General features: G+C 43.1%; 2 protein-coding genes across 14 annotated transcripts in view; one reads left to right on the plus strand and one right to left on the minus strand.

Moving 5' to 3' along the window:
* Window positions 1–126: 126 nt before the first annotated feature.
* Window positions 127–8,979, plus strand: LOC100742656. Of its 2 annotated transcripts, none has more exons than XM_024365296.2 (2): window positions 127–1,003; window positions 5,212–8,979. In XM_024365296.2, exons 1-2 carry the CDS (start codon window positions 830–832, stop codon window positions 5,512–5,514), a joined length of 477 nt encoding a protein of 158 aa, XP_024221064.1. In that variant the 5' UTR covers window positions 127–829; the 3' UTR covers window positions 5,515–8,979. The 2 variants fall into 2 exon arrangements, with proteins under 2 accessions (XP_024221064.1, XP_003486832.1); XM_003486784.4 differs by lacking the exon at window positions 127–1,003 and adding an exon at window positions 1,588–2,065.
* A 9,027-nt stretch (window positions 8,980–18,006) lies between these two features.
* The window catches only part of LOC100742775, a 24,071-nt gene continuing 20,559 nt past the window's right edge, over window positions 18,007–21,518 (minus strand). For all 12 annotated transcript variants that reach the window (XM_024365269.2, XM_033318980.1, XM_012381446.3 and 9 more), the window contains one exon: window positions 18,007–19,923. In XM_024365269.2, the coding sequence (XP_024221037.1) occupies window positions 19,860–19,923 (64 nt within the window). In that variant the 3' untranslated portion in view covers window positions 18,007–19,859. The remainder of the gene's footprint in view (window positions 19,924–21,518) is intronic.

Consider the following 21,518-nt stretch of genomic DNA (forward strand, 5'->3'; position numbering starts at 1 on the left):
TTATCACAAGATCTGTAGAATCTTTGAAACTACATTAAGATGATAGTGCCATATTATTCATCGTAGCTTCCCATTCTCCTAAGCGCGGTACATCATGAAGTAACGCGATGCTCTTCCAGCGCAAAGGTAAATCCACGATTGTATACAAATACGCAATTATAGTCTACGCGATTTATTACCCACCAAAATGATAGTGATTCATAACGATACGATCCGTTACCTATTGAAGTAAATGACCGATTCCATTGTACCTATTATATTAAGCCCATCGTTACATCCTAGATTTACCTGTTTCTTCCCCAAAGACTTATTTAAGAAAACCCCGAGAAAAAGAACGAAGAAAAAAAAAAAGAAAGAACCGATTCGTTGTCTCGAACCCTTCCGGTAGACACGTACTGCGATTCAACGATGTCAGTAAATCTGAAAACTCCACGAAAGTTGCCCGATTTTTGCTCGATGATCGAGCATAAATCACGAAACAACGTCAGCTTACGAAATTGATCGAAATATTTGAAATTGTACTCAAGTAAGCAAACAACAAAATATCATTGGACAAATAAAATCTTCGCTCTCTAAAAATTATCTCGTTCGTTCCTTAGCCCTTTAACGGAACCCCCGAACCTTTCTCGCCTCCCTCAGCCGTCTAATCGCGGAACGACGTCGGAATTTATGGAAATTAAGTTTGAGATTGTAGACGAGTAGACAAGGAATGAAACGATCGTTCTACGAATTCTGTTCAATCGTTCGGTGTCCTTTAACGGAACCCTAAATCGTCGTTTCCTTTCACTTTATCCATCTCGTCGCTGCTTTCTCGGATTACGGCGTCGTGATGCAAGACCGGCGAGTTTCCGGAGCTTCTTGTCTGCGGATAAAAGTGGGAACCGAGCGGACGACCGCGAAAAAGAGGAGACAAAGTCCTCGGCGAGCAGCAACGCCGGCACCAGCAACAGAAGGAGAAAAAGGAAGAGGAAAGGACGATATCGGAAGTTGCTGCAGTGGAACAGTGAGTAGAGAACTTACTCATCCGACACAGACTATCAAACCGCGTCTACTTTTACGGAGTTTGAGTACAGTTGTTCGGCTAGAAATCCGATTCGCTCAGAGATTCCAACGATTTTTACGATCGATAGCCGCGAACGAGCTCGTTTTTAGACGATGACGGAGCTTAAATCAGCGGATAAACCTCGAGCTCGATTTTACAAACTATTGTCGCTCCGATAGTTTGCTAATTTCTAAATCAATTTATCTCGTCGTTTTATTTTACTGGAACTCTGTGAAATCTTAAATTTTATTTGCGTCATAGAGACTCAACGTCGAGGAGCTAAACGCCGAGACGATTTATCAAGCAAATGAAAGTTAATTTTGCCGATCGTTCCCATCCAAGTGTAACCTTGTGAAATATCTCAAGCTCGAACAAAAGACGACAAAATTCCGATCTACGATTTTTAATTTTAGGTATCTTAAAACTCCCCTACGAATCTCTTTCGTTTGCCAAAAAGAGACGAAACGTAGAAATTCGTAATTACGCGGCGTTACTTCGATAAATCGATCATGCCCCGCGACTGGTTTCTCTAGGGATCGAAAGAGCAATCGATACGTCGATGTTACGATCTATCGTTCAACCGTTCCGATGTAATCGTTCGTCGTGGCTAATTACTGCTTGAACGCCGTAAGCGATACCGAATAATGCTAGCCTGCGGTTCCAGCGAAACGATTAAACTCGTTGAATTTGATTTCTAATGGAACTCGATTCACGACTTCCTAAACGAACGGCGAAAGGAAGAAAAATGGCGAAGAGGTTAAAAATAGTCGGCAGTCAATTTTCGCGTTACGTTGGTCGGGAACGCGATAGTTGGGCTGGAGTACGGTAAATAACTGGTAAAGAAGTGCCGCGAGTAATTGCTGTCGCCTGGAAGCCGGTCGGTGGTCGGTGATCGGGAAAAACGAGAAAGCTGCGGCCGAGCGAAACTGTATAAAACGTGGCTAATCCGATCTTCCGTGATCAGTGCGACGAATATCGAAACCGGAGCCGCCACGACCAGTAAATCCAACGATGAATCATTTGGTAAATTTCTATTATCTCTTTCCGTTTCTATCGCTAATCGTTCAAAGTTAATCGTCTCTTGGCCTTTCGATGGATTGCTCTTCGATTTTTAAATCGCGTTATTTTCCAATTTCCAAGGAACTGTTTTCGGTCGCGGTATTCGAAATTCAACGCGTCGTTTCTTGATAATACGTCGCAAGATATTAGATCAGCTCGTAAATAATATATATCTGCGTACATTATCGCATGTAAGTATCAATAATCATTCGGTATATTAACGGGAGCGTAGAGTGTGAATTCCAGCGAATCAAACGTGATCAACGATAAATTATCGATTCGAAACTATCGAAATTATCGATATATGAAATCATCGCCATTCCGATGTAATAATTGTTTCTTATACGTTCGATCAATTTTTAAACCGTAAATTTCTAATTAGGTAAAACGTGTAACAAATTCCAATGAAAATATCTCCTCTACGACGAATAGAAATTATTTGTTTTCGCATCGTTGTTTCTCTAACTTCGTACGATGGTAGGACGCGTTATAGCAATGGTAAGACAGCGGCTCTAATTGGTCCCATTAGCTCAATTGCTAATCACCGGATGAAATTATTCGATGATACATCGATGATGTAGTGATCTTAAATTACAAATATACCAGCTAATTGATCAATTACGAGATAACTAATAACCGGTAGAACGTATTCGATCGATTATCGCGATCGGTGTTGGATATATCGCGCAAACTACTTGGAAACCGAACTCTTCGATCGATCGATCTGCGATTTTCTCGTATTTAGAGATATCGATCGTAATTCGTTGCTTTATGGCGCGTAATTCAACCTTTCAACACAGCGCGTTCCCCGTAGCAGCTTTTATTATCGTTTAAAACAATATAATTTACCGCGTTAATTACGATAATTCAAACTTATTATCTCTCGTTCGATATCGTCGCCAATCGGCTGACGTTTCCTGTAAATTTTCATTAGAATATACCGCGAATAAATAACGATAACGTTAATTGGAATCTTCCCGCCAAGTTTACCGAAGGATAGCTCTCGGTAATTGCATTTTCGTTACCTTGACTTCCTTTTACCTATTTCTCCAGGTTGGAGACGAAATCGTTACGCTTGAAAAAAGTGAAATTTGCGTCGTCCAATGCGAGAAGAAGAAACGAAATTGTCGAAGAGGATCGTTCCGAGCGCGCTACGCTCTCAACTTTTAACTCGATCGAGTAATAATTTCTGTTGCGAGCGTTACGAAAGAGAGAGAATCGTAGGATTCGAAGCATCGGACGTAGAAAAGAATTCTTTCCGATTTTTCCCTGCAATTTTCGATAGAATTCGCTTTTACATCGAACGCATTAAATATATTGCTGAACGTACGAAGGTCGATCGATCGTCTCTACCGTCCCTCGCGATGTTTGCTATCGTTCCAAAGACAAGGATTTAAAAGTTAAACGTTCTTAGATTGAAGGTATCCCCAGGAACGCTCGGTGCGAGATTATTTTAAGCTTTAAAGGACTGGCCGATATACTTTGCGAATCAACGTAGCGGCAAATACACGGCCAATAGCACATCGCTTGACGCGGTTTAATGAAAATTAGAGGCCACCGACCAACGCAAAACTAATAATTATAAATCGAAGACGTAGGCGTGGCTGGTGGAAATTCTATTAAAACGAAATTACTCGATTTCCATCTTTCAAACGTTGTTTCTACTTAATCGCGAGATATTAAAGTTCAAGCGAGATACGAAAAATGCGATCGTTTACGAGATTCGCTCGTAAGACTACGTGGACTAAAGAGAGATAACTCTGCTTCTAAACGGTGGATGGATGGATTTATGAGATTTCATCGACGATGCGTTTGGTGTTATAACGATCGATCGTACGAAAATACGTCGGTATGACGAAAATGAAAATTATCCAATTTTTCAATCGCCCATTACTTGTTACAACTTGCGAAGCTTGCACGTTAAGAAATAATCGCTGCGGTAGATTTCAAAAGGCAGAATCGTACACGCGCACCTAATTTCCCTGATCCATTTCTCTCTGCCGTTTAATCTTCTATTTTGTACGATCGCTATACGTACCTTCCGTTATCGATAATAACACCGCAGTTGGAAAATAGTTGGATATCTTAAAACACGCGCTCCCACGTTGGCGCATCGCGTGGCAAACCGAGAGAAACGCGTATACTGGCAAAAATTTCACGAAACTACGCGAATAAGAGTACAATGCGACGTCGTAACACGTGGCCAACACAAAATCAAGTATCAGTCTACATGCACGCAATCACTTCGTCGCTCACTCCTCTCGTTGCAACGGTTCCAACGCTGTCTCTTCGCGCGGACCATCCTTCTCGACGATGCTGACAACACTGACTTCTCGACTCACGACTGCCTGTTAATTCGTCTTTCTCCCTTAAGCATCCCTTTGTCTTTTCTCACAGCCCCACCACGTACGTGTTCCACAATCGTCCACAGCCATAGTCACGTAGGTCTTTTCGCTCGGCCTATTGAAGTTGCCAGACCCTTTTGGCCCGTCCACACTTAGACTTTCTCGCAAAATTGTTTACGATTCACGCGATATTTCTTAGGCAATCTGTTTACAGTACGAAAGGGAATATTAAGGTTTTTTTTTTTTTAATTTGGTACAACTTTTACAAACAATTCTCATCGAGAATTATAAGTAAATTATTTCGGCGTGGTACTGTAACTGGGATTGTAAGTGTTTATAGTATGTTCGATTCTAGTTGAATCTAACGCTTAAACGTAAAGGACAATGTCTGGATATCAAAGTTAATCGCTGGATCAAATTCCATTTAAAATATCGTACGATAAAATATGATCGACGCCTCGTTGAGAATTGTACGCTGCTTCAGCGGCGATCGACGAGGAAGCATCGAATAATCACGAACGTTATACGCCTCACCGCGCTCTTATCATGCGAGAAATCTTTGAGAAAACGATCGTTAGATTTTTCCTAAAGGGTAGCAGAATTTCTTGCCGCTTGGCGATCGTACTCGGCGCAGGTAGCCACGATGCAACGTACAAGCGCAGAAAGATCGTACGCTCGACGATCTCGACGAGAAGGGAATTTAATACGGATTTATTTATTTATTTATTCTAATTCCAATGCGTTTGTACCATTTTACTATTTCAGGGGGTAACGTTGCTTCTTTTGTGCGGTGTCTACGGTGCTTTGGCCGGTCGCCGTTACATCGCCATTCCCGTGGACGGGTTCGACGTGATCGAGCTGAGCCCGGTGCCCCCAGCCACAGCCAGGATCACCAGGCAGACAGAAGCTTACCTTCCAGTAGCAGTTCCTAGTGTCTCTCAGGAAGAGCCGATGAGTGTGCGCTCCGAGAGGTCCAACGCCCGCATCCTGGATTACGTGGATTTCGGTGGACAAACAGGCTCGAACGGAGCCTTCAGCTGGTACGCCGATTATCCAGCGCATCATTAATCACCTAGAGCCTGAACGATCGAGACGCGTTTCCACGGATCCTGCCTACGAGCGTTCCACGAGCGACGAATCTGTTACGTCGAAGACGAAGGAGAACATCGGAGAAGCAGATGACCCGGAGATGGTATCGATTGTTCTTTCGCGTTCTGATCGGATCAGCGGACGTTAGAATATCTCTTGGCGAAGATTGTCGTTGTAAGACTGGCGACCATCAAGTTGGTTAGCAGGTTGATCCTCTAACGAGACGTACTGTGCGAGAAACGCGCACGTAACATGAAAAATTGGTCGCCGCGACCTAAATCTGCCGCCAGAAGGCAAGCAAATATAACAAAGCAAGCGTGGTTCGTGATCCGATGTCAGGAACGCAGGAAATCTGGAGGATCGTTCATTTCGAATTAGGTCGTTTCGCTACGCCTTCGAAGGGTCAACGTTGTCGAACAGTTTCGAAGAAACACGGACGTTCAAAGCGCGAAGCGTGCGCTCCTTGATCGATGTATTTTGAAAATTAAATTACTCCTCGAGTTGGCTAAGTTAGCTTGTTAAGCAATTTGGTGCAGCGACCACGCGAAAACGTATGTACGCGGATCGATCGATACGTTTTGCAAGCTTTTTAAGCTACGCTCGTTTCGTCGATGTATAAAGTGAATTGTTTGCGAAACTCGCGAAACTGTCCTGTCTCTTCGATACGAACCTCCCGACCTTTTTTCCTTTTCCATTTGACGGATGTTAAAGAGTCGATTGCCGCGTAACGAGACCAATCGTTATTCGTATAATTTTTCCATAGCGAGTCGAAGCTGTTTGAATAAAATATGAAGCAGCTTGGTTAACCGAGATTCGACGATCTCTTCATCGAATATTCCTAAGAGACCCGTTCACGGACAATACTTGGAAACATCGCGTGCTCCGATGTGCGATAAGCTTCGAACTGTTTACGATCGCTGTTAAAATAAAAGCTTGCGGCTGAAACTCGTTCTTCTCGACGACGAAGTTCCATCTATCTTCACTCGTGAAATTTACCCGCGGTATTTATCCCGACGCGTGCTGTATAAATGTAAGAGGAAGGGCAAAAGTACACTCAATACATATGCATGGTGGCGAGCGAAAGCTTCTAGTCGGATAAAGTTTACCTGCGATCTTTCGTCGAGTTCGGTGATCTCTTAAAACCACGGTCGCCTTCGTCAACGTGCCATCCATTGCTCTTTAAACTTTCTCTCCTCTACAGCCGCTAATTACTTTCAGAGAATTAACGACGATAAAGGACGATAAAGGTCGTTCGTTGTCCTCGGTGTCCCTGTGAAGATCTACCTCGATCCTCCGGGGGAGAAATCACGAAAGAACGATATCCGACCAGAAATTCTCGTACACCACCGTGAAACATCGGACGATGTCCATTTAGAGTAATAATAGTTTTATTTTCCGGCATATGATCACACCCATCGTTACAATACGATAAATAGCGAGAGAACGACGGTGCGTGTCCTTTGTATCTCTTCTGTCATGTTAATATCTATAGTTTCTTCTCTCTCTCTCTCTCACTCTCACTCTCACTCTCACTCTCTCTCTCTCTCTCTCTTTTTTAGGTACAACGATAACAATCTCGTCGAGGCGAGCATCATTCCTATTCCCAGGCGGAATTCAATTTAACGAGCCGGCGAATTTCACGAATCACGATTCTTCTTAAGTACCTATATATCTATATATGTATGTATATATTATATCGCGGCCATCTGGCGTCTGCAAACGGCTAAGAAACGATAGGATCGATCGAATCCGCTCGTTATTATCCTCGTCACGCTCTTCCCTTCGCCATCTCGTTCGTATTCCCTCGTTCTTTTCACGCTCGTTGAAATTTCAATGGATCTAGCGAAGATCCAACACGCGACGTTAATCGGCTACGTTTCGCAAGGAATCAACGACTTTTCGTCGATCTGGCGATCGCGTCGCTCCTCTTCCTTTTATCCGCAGCGCGGAGCAAGTACATCTTGCGTTCTCGCCATTCGATTACAAGTTACGAACCATCGATAAATTAAGTTCCGTAGCTTCTAATTGCAATTGTAACATCGGGACGAACGAAATTTCGCAGCGGAATTACGCGTTAGGCGAAGAGGAACAGGCGAAAGTTTCTCTGAATAGGAAGAAGAAAAAGAAGAAGAAGGTCGATCGTTACTGTTCCTCTTGAAACACGTTTTGCGTTATAAATGTTCGCTGTAATTGTTCGTTGAGATCTTCCTTCTACGATAAACGTCAGAAAGGACTGTGTTCTACGAGGCGATATAATTCGCTTGGAGATGAATTGTTTTCGTAGGAAGAAGAGATAGGATGATCCTTGGCGCAACAGCGTGAAGAGGATAATAAATGCTTGATCGAATCCGAGCGCGTCATTTCCATCTCTATTCGCCGTCTCTATCCAACGTTACATCGAAATACTTAAAAAGCAAACGCAATTATCGTAATTAATAGCGATTAACGTTGCTCTCCGCAAATTCCGCTAGCTTCTCCTCCCTTTCGCTGCGTATATTTCCGTTCAGACCTTACCACTTAATCGATACAGTTGAATTTTGTGCGAACGCGGCAACATTTTTATTCGCTCGAGCAATTTATTAATTTAACGATCGTTTAACGCTCTCGACGATTCCGTATCATCAGATACCTCGCTGCAATCCGCCATCCCATCTACGAGAAAAGACGTCGCGTCGCCTTTTCCATTCGCGATCGTTTTATACTCAAGTTGGTACAGTTTCCTGTAATCCAAACACTATGGATCACCCTGAACGAGACGTTTTTCAATTATTTAACAAAATATACAGCGGATACGTATCGACGTCAACAGCGACTTTCCATGCTAAATTTTGGACAAAGAAGGTTTGCAAAGCTCGCTCTTGCTCCCTGATTGTTTTCTACGAAACAACAGCGACTCGACAACTGCTGACCTGGTGACGTAGCTACGTCAAGAAAGACAACACGAGGTTGAGCGGCGGTATCGATCAAAATTCGAAGCTTCGATGGCTAACCGACGAGCACGGAAGAAAATGTTCATCTCGATGGTCGTTCCATCGGGAAATTTTTTTTATGCGTCTTGTTCTATGCTGCGACTCCTGTCCAAACACGATTATGGCAGCGATCATCGAAGCGTTAATTACGTTTCCGCGTCGCGACGTTCTCTCGGCGTTCGATCGAACGATTTCGCGCGAAAAAATTATCCGCCTGGCGCGTAGGCTCGTCAGAGGCGTTACATAAACGTATCGCGGCTCGCAAAACGCTTCTGTTCGCCACGAAACGCCTCCTCATCCGTTTCGAACGCGTTTCCACTTATCGACGGCTCGCCGAGCGTAACGAAAACAACGCGTTTTCAAGCGCGTTGCAGAAAAGTACAAACACAAGTAGGAGGAAAACAACGTGTTCCGCGCCTTGCCGTTGTCACACGCTCAAGAAGGTCACCCGCTCAGAAACTGTAACAGGATAAGCTGGACATCCTGCACACCACAGCCATCGAAACAATAACCAAATACTAACGCAATAGGCGCCTCTGAGACACGTCACACGACGACTCCTCCAGAGGGACTAAAAGCTCGGTATAAAAACCCTGCAAAATAAGCGCTCGCCCCAGTCTCTTGTAACATTTTCGATCATTCTGTTGCCACACTTTGAACCGTCACTCTGTTGGATTCGCATGATAAATTCTATTATCGTATGCAAAGTTCGATTTCTTCGCCTTATTCGTGAAACGTTCGAACTGCGACGCGAGGAGATTGCCACGTGAACTTGAGACTTCGATCGTAAGAGAAAAGAAGGTTGAACCGTAACCCAACTATGAACTTTTTTCTATCGAAAAAAATACAATGATTAGAACGATTTCACAGAGGTAGAACGATACTGAATCACAGAAAGACCGAACAAGAACTGCTCGAGCTGGCTCGTGTCTCGGCTTATGTGCGTTTCGCTTTGGGGATGTTGAGGGGCTCGGTGTACCTTTTGACGTGCACAAGAGTTCAAAGGTCAGGGGTCGATGTTTTATCTGTGACGAGATTAAGGCGTGTCATAGGCTCGGTGATAGGGTGGCGACGTGCGCGAAAGAGTCGGAAGCTCGGGGGTCGATGTCTTATCTCTGCTGTAGATTGAGATGCGATCGTTGTCACAAGATCGTCGGTTTCGTGATTTCTCGTGTCTCCTACGTCACGCGACGCGTTTCAACGACCGGTCCATCCGCTTGAATTCGCCGAGAGGAAAGCGCAAGGGCGTGGTATCGAGAGATCGGCGAATTGATTTTCGTCGATGACCTCGAATCATCCCGGTCGCGTCAATGTCATAAACACGACGAGGGGTCGATAGGCTGTAGAAATTCGTCATCGTGGAGCGTGAGGCGTAACAAGATGATCGCGGAATCGAACGCCAAGCCACGTACAAGCGTGATCGTGTCCGAATTTGCCCGATTAAGGAGAATAAACGGCGTTTGCCTCGTGTTTCAAGCGGAGAAGCGAAAATCTGCGCGCTCGTCGTTTCTAACGTAAAGGGGATGAAGCGAAGTAGCTGGACAGCAGAAGAAACGCGTAGCTGCGAAAGTGCTAACGATATCGATCGCGAAAACACCCGACGACTGACGCTTACACGTACGTCGGTGATATTTGTTTTAAGTTGAAAGATATCGTCCAACGAAACCGAGAAGGACGAGAAGCTTCGACGTTGCAGGAAAAGTCTTTCTCCGGAATCTTATATTCCAAGGAAACAACTATTCGTACGATTTCTACGTATAATCGTGTTTCAGAAGATCAAATACTTTGGCCTTGCACAGGAAAGCGTCGTAGAACACCGAAATCTCGCGCACCAAGTAACCCACTGCGTAAAATTGTCTCTTGGGAAAACGAATCTGCCTTGGCTTTCCATAGGAAAGTAGCATTCGAAACATCGAAACTCTGTGTATTTTCCAGGAACGATCAATTCGCGAACGATCTTCAAGCTTAGCGTCCGAGAACAGAGTCTAACAAGCCGAAGTAGCTACCGATTCGATCCAGCAACATTTGGAATTAAAAATTGAAGAAATGCCACCTAAATAGACGTTTGTTACCGAATATCGCTAATTACCAGACACCGGGTCCTTTCGTAACTTTCCTCATTTTCGTTTTCTCTTTTTCTCTTTTCGTTTCTATGGAAAGTTTGACGCGAAACTACGACGAAGCGTTAACGAACCCGATCATCGGCGTAATCTATACGACAGCTGCGTCTTGAAATTTCCCACAGTCAGTTGTGTCATCGCCTGTATTCTCTACGACGAAAGAGAACAAAGCTACGAAAACGTTTATGTTCCTCGCATCGTCGTATCGACAGACGCGCTCTCGCAGCAGAACCGCGCGTCTCGGAGCACCAGAATAGAAAAGTATCTCGAGCACGATCGCGAACGTAACGTTGCATCGAATGTATAATAACAAGCTTAAGTGCAGGCGGTCGAACGCGTTACTGTTGTACTTAAATGGGATTAAATACGGCACCGATGCACGTGTTCGTCTCGCAGCGCTGCGCATAAGCATATTAGGTGTGTCGTGCGAGTCCGATTTAACGCGTTGACCGAGCCAGAAAATTCTCCGTCTTTCGACCGGAAATTCAAAATCATCGAACATTTCTTACCGTCGTTCGTATTCATTTTTAACGTTTGTTTCGTATTCAGTTTTAACGACTTTCGCGCTTCGATCTCACTGCGAGTTTGAAACGACTTTCAACGTGCGTAGGAAATATTTGCGCGTAAAATTAGCGTACGAAGCGACGCGTACTCTAACGACGACGACTCGTTCGCTCGTTTTACCTTGGGAAATTTTTCAACCATAGGAAAATACGACTCGAGCAAGGATAATCCGAAGAGCGAAACGAGGTCGAACGTTTTAATCAATTCTACCGTCGTTTATCACCCATGATACAATGCCGCGTTATTGACGGATCTAATTCGAACCGACGTCGTGAGAATTGACACGTTAAAGACGAAACCGATTCCAAGGAGAATCGATAGCCGAAGAAGGCTGTTTCTCGATTCCATGGTCCCAGCAAGCGTTAACGAGCAACAAGGCAATCTAGGCGATTTCCAATGATTTTTCGGTTCACAGGTATTTTACAACTTCGCTTAGAAAAATTCTAGGAAGATTGCTAGACCCGTTAAGCGGATTTTTATCAAAGAAAAAAGTGGAAAGAGAAGGATATCCGTTGGACGACTTTTTGAGATTAGATGCGAGTTTGCATCGCAACTTAAATTCAACGGCCAGTGTAGATTTTCCAACGAGGAAGCCGCGAATTTGTCGTCCGGTTTCTAAATGCGAGCAAGTTTCAAAATTGAAAAATCCCATCGGAATTCGTGCGCGTGTAGCTTCTCGAAAGTAAAATTCAATTGCATTGGCGCAAGGTAACTTGTGAAATTTTCAAGCCAAAGGAATTCAATTATGTAACTTTCGGAATAAAGAGCAAGTTTCCGTTTGCGTTTAACATCGTACCGCTTTAATCGTCTCGAAGACCGACGCGGGGATGGATAAGAGGAAGAAAAAGGAAAAAGCGTAGGTTTCCCAAACTTTTCCATTCTTCTTTCCAACAAAAGATATTACGTACAGTCAGATAGTATCGTCTCGCGTAACATAACTAAATTTACCTGCAGTCACGCGAGACAGATTTTGTATCCACGAAATTGTTGCCGGACGTTGAAACCGTGCGGCTCGTGGCAGGTGTTGCGAAGCAAAGATTGAGCGGAATTAATTGCACGGCTTTTTGCCCCGTTGATAATATACCGCAATAATACCAGCGATAAAGCTTCGCGTTATCGCGGTCGTTTTAGCCAACGTTTACACGTGTCGACTCTTCGTCGTTCTTTTTCCTCGTCCCGTTAAAAATCGAGCGATGCGTAGAAATTGCGACGAAGCGCGACGCGTCTGTCGATGAGAAAAATTGAAGAAAACCTATGGCGAGAATCTATCGCTTCCAAAGTTAATTTGTAAAATTAGACGCGGAGAGGAACTGTGAGTATACTTTTCTTAATTACTTTCTGGCCCTTTGCCTCGTTACATCGAGTCACGTTCACGGTGTTAATTACGAACGACGAATAACGTTCGACCGAACAAAGCTCGACTCTTTAACCCTTTGACTACTGTTGGCACCTAAACGCGTTGGGAAAATTTGATCGACCATAATTCCAGCGAATCTGGTTCGAACCAGACGCAAGCGAACGCTAATTCAACAATTGTTAGTCATACGTTATTTAAATACGGTTTGTTTTACAGCTATTCTTTCTTACATCCTTGAAACGAATAATTGGGATAATAAGAAGGCCAGAGGAACACGCAACGCGAACACGAAACGACAAATGATTCGTGTTCCGATTCTCTGGAAACAAGCGAACAAACGAGAATACGTGTGAATAAATAACATCGTTTTAATATAGTAGAATTCAGAGATGCAGGCGTAACAGAAAGTTTCCCTGTCCCAAATTTCGCCTTGTCAAACGCAGTCGAGTTCAAATTTTCCGACTGTCCTCCGACCAGTATAAATAAACGAACGAAATGACGAGCGAGGAAGTTCAGCGATCGCAGCATAAGCATACACACGCATCAGACGTATATACGGAGTTTCTTGAGATAGCGCGTATTTATTTCGTAAAAGTAATTATACCTGGACTTGTGCTTTGTGTCGAATTAATACCTTTCTATAAATTGCTCGCAAACAGTGGACTGTATTTCGTGATATCTGATAAGAACTATCCTCTGCAGATTCTTAACAGATGCACCTTGGTATGTTACCAACGAAACAATACATCGCGACCTTAAGATACCTACATTTAAAGAAGAAATATCGAAATTTAGTAATAGATATAACATAAGAGTCAACAACCACTAAAAGCCATTAGTTGTTCAATTACTCGACACGATGGATCAGATCCGCAGGCCAAAAAGACGTTACCCTTTGGATTTAAACGATAATCGCTTATTATTCACGCTATAGTACCACGTCAGAGTAATTTACTTATAATCTTCAATGAGAATTGATCGTAAAATACATGCAAATAAAAAACAACATTCGTACGTACGAGCAACGCGATGCAGGTACAACCGTTCGTTTGTGATCAGCTAAAAGCGTGAAATCGATTCGGCTTGTCGTTTTTAAGGATTGCTGCGTTAAAGTCGTCGATGGCGTTAAATGAGAATGGAAAACGATAGAAAATCGTCATCGGTCGTTACGTTTCTAAAGTCTAAACGCTTGCTAGCCTCGTAAACCGCGAACATCGATTCCTACGGCTCGACTTAACGCAGGGTAAACGATACGCGTACGTGCCGAGATCCAAAACTTCGAAATAAATCGTTCCACGTGTTCGCGACTCAAAAAAGAAAGGAAAAACTGTGGCGTGCATTAAGAAACGAGATCGAATATCGTAGGACGAAGATTTTCAGACGTTCGAACGACGTAGATCGCTTCTATCTTTCTTCGAGTAAACAGAGAACAAATCGATCGAATACTGCGAGAAACTTTCGAAAAATTCTATTTTTCTTTTTTGCGAAGATTTTTCGATATTCAAAATATTTTAACGTTATAAAATTATCCAGATCTCGGGATTTAATAGAAAATGAAGATGCAGGTACTAGACACTGTGCGTAAGAAACAACCTTCAATATCGATGATTTTTCCCATTGAGCCAGCGAGTCTCACGTACTGCGACGATTCCTCGCGGTAAGTGCGGCGCCTCTTTTCCTCTTTCACGGTAAAATGCAATTCCAGTTGAGTAACTTGCGTTCGCTGGCTATCGAGACGCTAATGGCGGATTACGGCCGATGTTTGTCCTTGATTCTACTACTGTTATTATCTGAAATTATGACAGGCAACTGCGAACAGTCTCACGGGCGAGCAGTATACCACGCAGATTCGATGAATATGCAACGAGTCTGCAATGCCGACGATGAATACCGTCAGGATATAAAAATAACTTTTCACCGGTCTTTTTCCGGTCTTCGAGTCGAAGAACAAGACAAACAACGAAGGCTAAACGAGATTCACACCGCTACGTTTCCATCTGTCACCGAAATCGGATTCGAAACTCGAAGATACCCCTTGTATCGTGGTTGTAATACTCGGCGAGTTTTGCAACGACACATCCGTCGATACGTTTCGTAAGAAAAATTATTTGGCATAAGCAACGACCCGATTGATCCACATTTAACGAAATAAGATCCTACGTCGAGCTCGATCTTCGCCAGTCGCCGTACAAAGTTGCTCTCGCGATCGACTTGCCTCTATCGTTCGATCAGAACGCGATTCGCGGATTCATCGTCGATGGCCAGACGAATCTGTTCGCACGGAGCGCGAGAAGGACGATATCCGTAACATCGACGAGTGTTGGACGCGTCGTTAATCCATCAACGACCAGGACAATTGACAACGCGTGGGAAGTCAATCAGGAGAACGAATTAAAGGTGGAACTTGGTAAAATCGTAATTGCCCTTCGTCCAATGTCCAAAGACGAAATTTGATAATAAATAGACAAATGGTAGAAACAGATAGCAGAATGAAAGGTCCCGTTAACGCAAAACGTTCGGCCTGTCGATGGATCAACTGGACGCGTTTGAAAAGGATATCTCGAGACAGTCCTTCGAACGAAGACGCTCGATTAAAAGTCTAACAACTAGAACTCCGTTAGTTAGCGTCAGCTTATACTTGCGTAGTATTTCGCTTAAAATCGTTAAAACGGTACTGCGACTGTTTGTCATGCCGTTTACATGTTGCACGGATATACAGATACAGGAATACAGACACGCGTTTAAATATTATGTTTCTCCACGGATGCACAGCGATTAAGATATACACAGCTCGGATTGTACAGAGTGTCCTATAGCCTCTTAAATACTTGAAAACTCCGCCGGACGATAATGTACACGTGTATAGCCTCTCTGTCTTTCCTCTTTTATCCTCTTCTTACGTTTCTTCACAACGTCCTCTTTACATCGTCGTCGAACAACGGCGCGAACAACGACGCGAACGGCTGTCGCCTCCTCGTTCTGTCTGTTACGCGCTCTTGCTCCTCCTCACTTTCCAGCGTATTACGCGCGCACGTACAGACGTACTCCAGTTTGAAGAAATATAGCGCAGCCGTGGATTCGAAGCCCTCGAACGACGGCGTACCTGATACATCGACATACGTCAGCGTGTAGACGCTATTCCACGATTAGAAGCTTCAACTTCTCGGCGACCGAACGTAAGTCGAGGTTCGTGGAAAGTCGACGAACCGAAAGGGGATGATGATCGCGCGCGAGAACGTAGGTCGAAAATATTGTACGTCACGCCACGTCCTTGCGAGGATGCTTCCTTTTCGAGGACGTCGATGTTGAACATTTTTCGCAGTACGTTCATAAGAGCGTAACGGAGCACCATTACGTTGGAATAAAAATTGATTTCCAACAATTTTTGCATATTGATTCTCGATCCTGGTATCGTTGAGTCGTTTACTTTGGCAAGATCACTCGATTTTTTTCCTCTTGTTGTTGTTTCTTGATTCCTTTTTAATTTTCCTTGTTAATGGAAACCGTTGCTGTTAATCACGACTCAAAGGTGCCAGTCGAGGGCTAACAGGAAATAGTCCTTAAGCGAGGACACGCTTATTTCGCTAATTATTCTTCGTTATACCGAGCGGTCCGTGAAACTGGAACGAGCCGTTGCTTTCCGGTTTCGGCAAGCGGTTCTTCGACAAACATCGCTATTTAAAGCGTGGTCGTGAAATCGATCGCTCGTCTATCAGCATATTCGCCGATATGAAATAACGAGACGATTGTCCCCTTGCAAACGGAAACTACGTACCGCTTCTATGCGAGAACGACGTACGATCATAAAATATCGTTGCAACTACGACCAGGAAAGAAGCACTTTCTCGCTCGTTCCAATTACATAGACCACTTTGTACAACATACGGTAAACACGAGCAACAACACGAATCGTACAACGATATTTCTATACTTAATAAAACCGCGCGAGAGCATGCGTGCATACTCGATTTTCACGTTCAATTCTCAACAACTTCTGTTCCCCTCTTCTCTTATTATCTTCTCGCTCAGACTTCTAACGACAAACTGTGCGCAGGGCGCTTGGTCTAATCGCAAGATGTAACAATCTGCGAGATACAATTGCAATATACAGGGTGGTTGGTAACTGTTGGTACAAGCGGAAAGGGGGTGGTTCTACGTGAAAAAAGAAGTCGAAAATATAGAATTCAAATTTAAAAATTTTAAAAATTAAAAAATAACGTCAATCGAGACAACGATCTACGGTGAGATCCGTTATAACGAGACGTACCGAGCGAAAATTCAAAGTCGATTTTCTCGAAAACAAAGCCTCGAACGAAAAATTCTTATTCTATATTTTCGACTTCTTTTTTCGCGTAGAATCACCCCCTTTCCGCTTGTACCACCAGTTACCAACCACCCTGTATATACACACATATCTCTATAATCCGCTTACAATGATATACAACAATGAGATCAATGATGAGGGTGAATTTACCAACCACCCTGTATATACATATTCTACGTATGTACATTCTTCGAAGAACGATAATCGCGCGAAATTCGCCCAGATACTCAAAACACGTTTCGACCATTAATTTCCAACGCACTATATTTCTTCGAACGAGTATACACACACGCGATGGCGTAGAATACGCACAGTGTTTCGCATGATCACGCGAACATCTGCGACGCTGGATGCTGCGATCCACGCGTGATAGAGACGCGCGTGAATCCTTTTGCGCCGTCAGTCGTCGGCGAACACGTCGATTCGCCCATAGTTTTCGTTAACATGGTCGTCGACGCGTTATCACTTTGCATGGGGCCGAGTCGCAGCGAGGAATCGATATTGTCACTTCGGTAACGCGCGTTCAACGGTGTACTACGCGCAGAGTTTCCCGTAACGGGCGTTGCGTTGGTCGAGAGAAGGCAACGGGTCAATTCTGCTTGGAAAATCGAACGGAGAACGCCAGAGGAGTGAAATTTCGAAACGGAGCCAAGAGCGTGGAAATGGAACTGCGAGATCGACGAGAGAGGAAAAATGCACAGAATGAAATGTCGAAATTGCACGGACAACGTGGAATTTAACGAGTATCGTTTTTCCAGGATCGTTCAGTTCTTCAAACAGAAACGTAGGAAATTTTGCTGGGAATTGATTCGGCACGACGAACGTGAAATAGTAACACGCTGGGACTGATTCCATGGATATTCTAGGAATTTCGTGGTATTCGCGAAACGAAGGTAGACGACGAGGATGGAACTGGAGATTCGTCTTTTCTTTTCCTTTTTTTTCTTTTTTGGTAGTTGCAGAGGACGAGGGAAAATGTTGTCAGCATACAGTGAAAACTTCAACTTCGAACGTATGTCTTCTTTTGCACGATGATATTGTTTATGATAGATTTCTGTGCGCGTGTATGTGTTTCTTATACTTTATATATAAATAACGATCGATTCGACCGTTTATTTATCAAACTCGTGTTATTAGAAAGAAGAATTCCGAGCCTTTCGATTTCTTTTCTCAGACACACGTCACCTTCTTCTCGCCTGTTACGGGAAACTCTGTAAACGTTAAGTATCGAACGTAACGTGTATATAAAATGTAGAAGAATCTGTTGTATCGAACTTTCTCGCGAGAATCCTTCGTAATTGCTTGATCGTCCTTCTAAGAAAAATTCCAGCAATTCGTTCTGCCTTGGACGAACTTTTACGAGCTTTCCTCTAATTTTAATCGTCTAAGAGACAATCGAGTTTCTGCTCTAAATTTCGAGCAAAAGATTAAGCAAAAATACATTGATAAAGGTACGAACACGATCTCGCGTTTATCCGTAAAATTATCAGAAAATTGATGCAAAAGCAGTCGACACGACTTGAAGAATCATTTACGCGATATCGATCGAATGCAGAAAGTAGACTGCCGCGTATCGAACGGTCCGAGTTCACAACGTTTCCAGTTTTCCCGTAGAAAACAATTTCATCGATTATCCCGGTCAAAATATCTCCTTAATTATCCGCTTATTTACTTATTTTCGTTGACCGTTAAACATCGCGAACCTAAATTTAAGAAACTAACGATCAATTATGAAATATTCTCCTTTATTTTCCTATATACCGTTTCTGTCGTTTCGTTCGAGCCTAAAAGAAACGTATTCCCTTTATCGATGTGGTATTAACGACGAGTCTACAACTACAATTAAAAAACGCTTCCGACAAATTTCTTTTCTTCAATTAAAATCTTACGATCTCAAAGAGTATTATAAAAATAGTCTCGTATTTGTCTAGCGTACTCGTGCTACGTGTTCTCCTTTGGATACGCGTTTTTCCTCTCTTTCCTTTCCAACGTATCGCATACGCTGCAAAGTGTACGTGCATTCGTTCAAGAAGAAGAAAAAACGATAAAGCGAAACAGGTAAACAGGATCGTAAATGACAATAACGAGTCCTTCATTGCGATTACGACGACGAGAGATTAGTATTACGACGAATCTTGCTAAATCTAAATATTCTCTTAAGAACTTGTTCCTCTCGCTCTATCGCTCCCTTTGCTATCAGTTCGAATCGTTGACGAACGGATCGATCGATGCGAAGTATCGCGAGAGATCCATCGATGCGATTATCTTCTTGCGCGTCTGTTCGACGATACACAAGGTTTGTAACATACAGGCCCGCGCGACAATTATAATACTGATTCACCGATTTTCAGGCGGAAATCGTTCGCAGAGATCGACAACGAGATATCTAGAACATCTCCTAAGTACACGCGTCGATGAAGATCGTTGCACGCTGGCATTCGTCGTTTATTATTATTTCATCTGTCGTTCCCATCGACTCTTCGTTTTCGAATTTCAAAGAACGCAAACTCGTCTCGTGTCTTCGTGGTTACGCCAACGCGAACGACCATCGATCATCGATGGAAACGCCTTTCTCCGTCTTAAGGTACCGGCGAGGGAACCAGGTCCGTTCGCCGATGCGATCGAACGTACTTCGCACGATCGGAGAAAAGAAGGAATTCGGATGGAATTTCGCACGAATCAACTTAAAATCGACGAAATACACGATTCGAATTTCGATCGTTGTTTGGAGTTTGCGACGTACGTCGGCCGTATCGACCGCCCTTCGCGAAGCTTTCGAAGCGTCTCCTTCTCACGTGAACTTACCCTTGTCCGCTTTTGTACGTTAAGTGAAGCTTCGTGGACGATCACGACGGAAAGGAGCGTCACGTACTTGTTGAAACCATCAGAGATCGCGCGTACGTACGTGTTTCGTCGGTTTCTTCTTCCATTCACATGGTGTACTGAGACAGCAAAATTCGGGGAGTCGTGAGGCTGGTCGGCGGTTCGGGTCAAGTAGTGCACCAGGCCAGGATCACTTTCTTGAAGGGGACGAAGATTGCACGGCCGGGATCGCTGCAACACGATTTCGTCGTAGGAAAGGATTTTAGTACGTTAGATTTTTTGGTTATTTTCTGTTTCGATGAAACGCGTGGAAATTCTCTTTTTTCTTTTTTTTTATTTAAAATTTCACATTCACGATTTGTCCAATTTGGACATTTGGTAGAATTTTTTATCTGCAATTCTTTCGTTCTTTCCTCGTTGTTGTATCGTTAACACTTTGCGGACTGGAGACGCAAATTCGCGTCTTACGTACCTCGTACGGTGTCCTATGAAAGATGTTAATGTTGAGATATGTGTAATTTTCTGTGTTGGACTGGGTTAAACGCGTAGTAGAGATACTTGTATGTAAACATCAGTGTGTGGACGTATGTGTGTGCGCGGCGTCTCGAAAACAGATGAATGTAAACAGTCAGTCGGTTAACAGTCGGGTATAGAAGTGCTGAGACGCGTGCAAGTGTGTATCGATGAATATAGAAGAAATCGTCCATGAAATAAATATATTGCTATTTTAATATTAATCCTCGGTATCAATATAGCGTTCCTATAACATTATTTCGGCTTCAAAGATCCACAATTGTCAACAGTTAACTACCGTTGAATAGAACAGTAGGAAAAAGCAATGAATGCTATAAACAAAATGTTACGAATGTGTTTTTACGTTGCATGCTTGAATAATTGGAAACCATTGGGATTTTGAAGGAATTTAATAAAATAATAAATTTTGCTTAGTAGCTCTGCATCGAGGAAATTCTTTTCAAGCGTATCTTTAAATATGGTAATTGATTTTGAAGAAAATGTTACGCTTGTTGAACGCTGCTCGGAAAGTTCCTTCCGATTTTTCAAGAATTTTGACGACATAAGAAATTATATCGAAGCATTTCTCGCCGAGAAACCTGAGAAATTCTGAAAAGATGGAATATTCAAGTCGCGCGAAAGGAGCAGAAAGGTTGTGCAACGAAATCACATCTATATAATTCAATAAACGTATATCGAATCGAAATGTAAATCGGAACGAACTTTCTCAGCGACTTTTCGAATCTTTTCGATGAATGCGTCAACTACCTTCGTTGAACCAGTGAGCAAAAAGAAGAAAAAGAAAGACGGCAAAGGAATGTAATAATTACAGTGTACTGATAAATACGAAAAAAGGATTGTACCGATACGTCAGAAATTATGTTATTTTCAAAGCTGAAACAGAAGCTGAAACTGAACAGAAGAGAGAAACACGATCATTTTTGATAATATATTAGCTTGTTCTTCTGCGACAAAATGGATCATACGTCATTCGATAAAACAATACAAAACCCAAAATCTTGCGCGTCTATATTTCCTTATAAAACGAAAGAAACCTTTCGAACAATCTATTGGAATGGCAATTAAGTGATTGCGGATTTTGTCATTAGGTGGTATTGACAAAACCCGCAATCACTTAGTTGCCAACACAATATGACGAATACTTCATTGTATGAAAAGTTTCTTACAAAACTGAAGTCCCAAAAGCGTTTCAGAAGCGCGCAAAATTGAAGGTTCTGGTATTGGGTTGGCAACTAATTGATTGCGGGTTTTGTCAATATCATCTAATGACAAAATCCGCAATCACTTAGTTG

This window comes from Bombus impatiens, unplaced genomic scaffold (genome assembly GCF_000188095.3).
Source record: "Bombus impatiens unplaced genomic scaffold, BIMP_2.2 scf_0133, whole genome shotgun sequence".
Taxonomy (NCBI): domain Eukaryota; kingdom Metazoa; phylum Arthropoda; class Insecta; order Hymenoptera; family Apidae; genus Bombus; species Bombus impatiens.

Coding starts and splice junctions, on each gene's coding strand:
- LOC100742656 (XM_024365296.2), top strand. CDS start 830: ATGCAAGACCGGCGAGTTTCCGGAGCTTCTTGTCTGCGGATAAAAGTG. Junction 1,004..5,211: donor GAAGTTGCTGCAGTGGAACA/GTGAGTAGAGAA, acceptor TTACTATTTCAG/GGGGTAACGTTGCTTCTTTT.